Source organism: Sceloporus undulatus, unplaced genomic scaffold, assembly GCF_019175285.1.
Source record: "Sceloporus undulatus isolate JIND9_A2432 ecotype Alabama unplaced genomic scaffold, SceUnd_v1.1 scaffold_7793, whole genome shotgun sequence".
NCBI classification, from domain to species: Eukaryota; Metazoa; Chordata; class Lepidosauria; order Squamata; family Phrynosomatidae; genus Sceloporus; species Sceloporus undulatus.
The window spans coordinates 1-2880 of record NW_024810712.1 but is presented as its reverse complement, the minus strand read 5'-3'; the positions used below and the strand labels follow the sequence as shown (position 1 = coordinate 2880).

Here is a 2880-nt window from a genome sequence, read left to right as displayed (position 1 = left end):
GCTCCAGTTTCTCCAGATCCTTTTTGAATTCTGGTGCCCAGAACTGGACACAGTATTCCAGGTGGGGCCTGACCAGAGCAGAATAGAGTGGGACTATTACTTCTCTTGATCTAGAGACTGTACTTTTACTGATGCAGCCTAAAATCGCATTGGCCTTGTTAGCTGCCGCATCGCACCATTAACTCCTGTTCCACTTGTGCTCTACTTGGACTCCAGATCCCCTTCGCACGGAGTCTCCTTAAGCCCGAGGCTGAGCTCCCCGGCCGTCCTTCCTTCCTTCCTCCTTCCCCGGCTCCCCTTGGGCCCTTTTGGGTCACCTTCCTTCCTCTCCCAGCGGTCGACGGTGAAGGAGGCGCCTCGGTCGAGCTCGGCCAGGGCCCTGCACACCTGGCTCTGGGTCTCCATGATGAGCAGCTCCATGCGGCCCCGCATCTCCCCGCGTAGGCCCCGCAGCGCGCCCAGGCCGCTCACCGGCGGCGCCATGAACCGCTCGCAACGGCGCCCCACGTCCTCCTCCTCCTCCTCCTGCAGCTCCTCCATCTCCGCCCGACGCGCCAGGCCCAGCCCCGCCAACGCAGACGCCGCCGCCACCGCCGCCGCCGTCGCGCTCCAGGCCACCGCCGGCCGCCTCCAGCGGGAGCCCCCTGAGGAGAAAGGCCTGGGGCCGCTCAGCCACTGGCCCCGGGCGCCCAAGGCGCAAAGCCCGCGCAGCCAGCGGGACATCATCATCCCGGAGAGAGAGAGCGCGACGCCGACCGCCTCCCTCAGCTTCTGAAGCTGAAGTAAATAGTATACACGCCTCCTGAGAGGAAGGCCCAGGCCCCGCGATATATCACTTGGGAAATGTAGTCCCTTGGCCAACCACGCGCGCAGCCGAGAACGGGGAGAAAAGGCTTTCGGACTACCAATCCCAGCAGCACCCGCAGAGGAGGAGGTGGCTGGAGAGAGGAAGAGGCGGAAGGAAAAGGGACGTTGCTCAGGGAAATGCAGGTCTCATGAGAGGAAGGAAATGTAGTCCCTTAGCCAACCACGCGCGTAGGTGAGAGAAGGGAGAAATGGATATTGAACTACAAATCCCAGCAGGACATGCGGAGGAGGCGGAAGGGAAAAGACTCAGGGAAATTCAAGCCTCCTGAGAAGGACGCAGGCCCAGCGCTATGGCTCTTGGGAAATGTAGTCCGTCAGCCAACCACGCGCATAGACAAGAGGAGAAGATGGCGGGCCTTCGGACTACAAGTACGAGAAGCACCCGCAAAGGAGGAGGCGGCGGTTGGCGAGAAGAGTCCTGAGGGAAAAGGGAAAGGGCTCATTTGCTCAGGCAAATACCAGCCTCTTGAGAGGGAACCCAGGCCCCGCGCTATGCCTCGTGGGAAATGTAGTCCCTCCGCCGATCACGTTAGCGGGCCTGACTACAGATCCCAGCAGCACCCGAGGAGGCGGCGTTTGGAGAGGCTGAGGAAAAAGGGAAAGGGCTCAAAACCACGGCAGCTGTGGGCATGGAGGTCTGCTCTAACAAACTCCAACTCCCAGAATTCCATAGCCGTGATCCAGAAATGAGTTAAAGCGGTGCCAAACCGGGTTATTTCTCCAGTGTGGATGCAGCCTAATAAAACTCCCTCCTCTTCCCTAGAAAACATTGCAAGAAGGTGATATGTAGGATACCAAGCTTCTAAAATGTTAGATATGAATTTGCTGGCAAGACAAGGGCTCTTCTTCTTATTTATTTCATGAATCACACATCTGTCGAATAAAAAGGATGAGAAAAATCTGAGAAAGCAAAGTTTCAAGTTCCTTCTGGACTCCATGATGGAGTTTGTGTGTATACACACACACACACACACACACACACACACACACCCCATTTTAAAACCCATAGTACTGCTCCACTGTTTTAATACTCCAAATACTGGCAGACACTCATAGGAAAACAAGTAATGGCAATTATCCTTTCCTAGAGTGGAGAGCTCTATAAAAATCAGCAAGGTGTTATGATAACATAAGCCCTAAACCAGGGGTCGACAACCTACAGCCCGCGGGCCGGATTGTGCCCGGCAAGGCCTCGGGACCGGCCCCAGCCCGGTCCTGCCGCCAATTGCTGCCCCCGCTGCAGCTTGCGCGCTGCTCCGGGCGCCTGCGGGGGCCTCGCTGCCATCCTCCTCCTCCACCGCGCATGGCTGCTCGGAGGAGGTGGAGGAAGAGGAGGGCAGCAAGATCTGGGGCGGAGAAGGCGAAGGTGGAGGTGGCTTCTCCTGTGTGCGGCCGCGCCACCTTCCCTGCCCCCCCCCTGCGGCCTCCAGCTTCCCTCTCGGCCTCCACGGAGGGCAGCCTCCGTGGAGGCCAAGAAGGAGTACGCGGAGCCAGCTCTTTCCTGGCCTCTGACGGGACCTGGGGCCCCTTAGGGGCAGGGGAAGAGGGGAGGACACCAGTGATGACGCCCCCCACCGGCTCTTTCCTGGCCTCTGATGGGGCCTGGGGCTCCGTCAGGGGCCGGGAAAGAGGGGGAGGCCTCTAGCGATGGTGCCCCCCCGGCACTTTTACCGGCCTCTGATGGGGCCTGGGGCCTCGTTAGGGGCCGGGAAAGAGGGGGAGGCCTCCAGCACTGGCCCGCCCCCGGAGGGTGGAAGATCCACCCCCCCAGTTATCTGAGGGAACAGCAACCCGGCCCCCGGCTCAAAAAGGTTGCCTACCCCTGCCCTAAACCTTGTTGTTTGTTGGTTCACGTACTGCAACACTGATTTTTTAGTGTTCAAGGAAATGGTCAGATTAAATGCCAACTTCCTATAACCTTCTGGAGTACCTGCTCTCTCGATCCCTGTCCCTCGTGGTTAGTGGCCCAGGGGGGATCGGCGGTAACAACTTTGTTACGCCAGATAGTTAATA

At 58.8% G+C, this 2880-nt stretch overlaps 1 protein-coding gene across 1 annotated transcript; it reads right to left on the bottom strand.

Annotated features, from left to right (window-relative positions):
* Nucleotides 1–96: 96 nt before the first annotated feature.
* LOC121918287 (oxygen-dependent coproporphyrinogen-III oxidase, mitochondrial-like) lies at nucleotides 97–768 on the bottom strand. The gene has a single exon (XM_042444360.1). The coding sequence runs from the start codon at nucleotides 727–729 to the stop codon at nucleotides 202–204; it is 528 nt and encodes a 175-aa protein (XP_042300294.1). The 5' UTR covers nucleotides 730–768; the 3' UTR covers nucleotides 97–201.
* Between the last annotated feature and the right edge of the window lie 2112 nt (nucleotides 769–2880).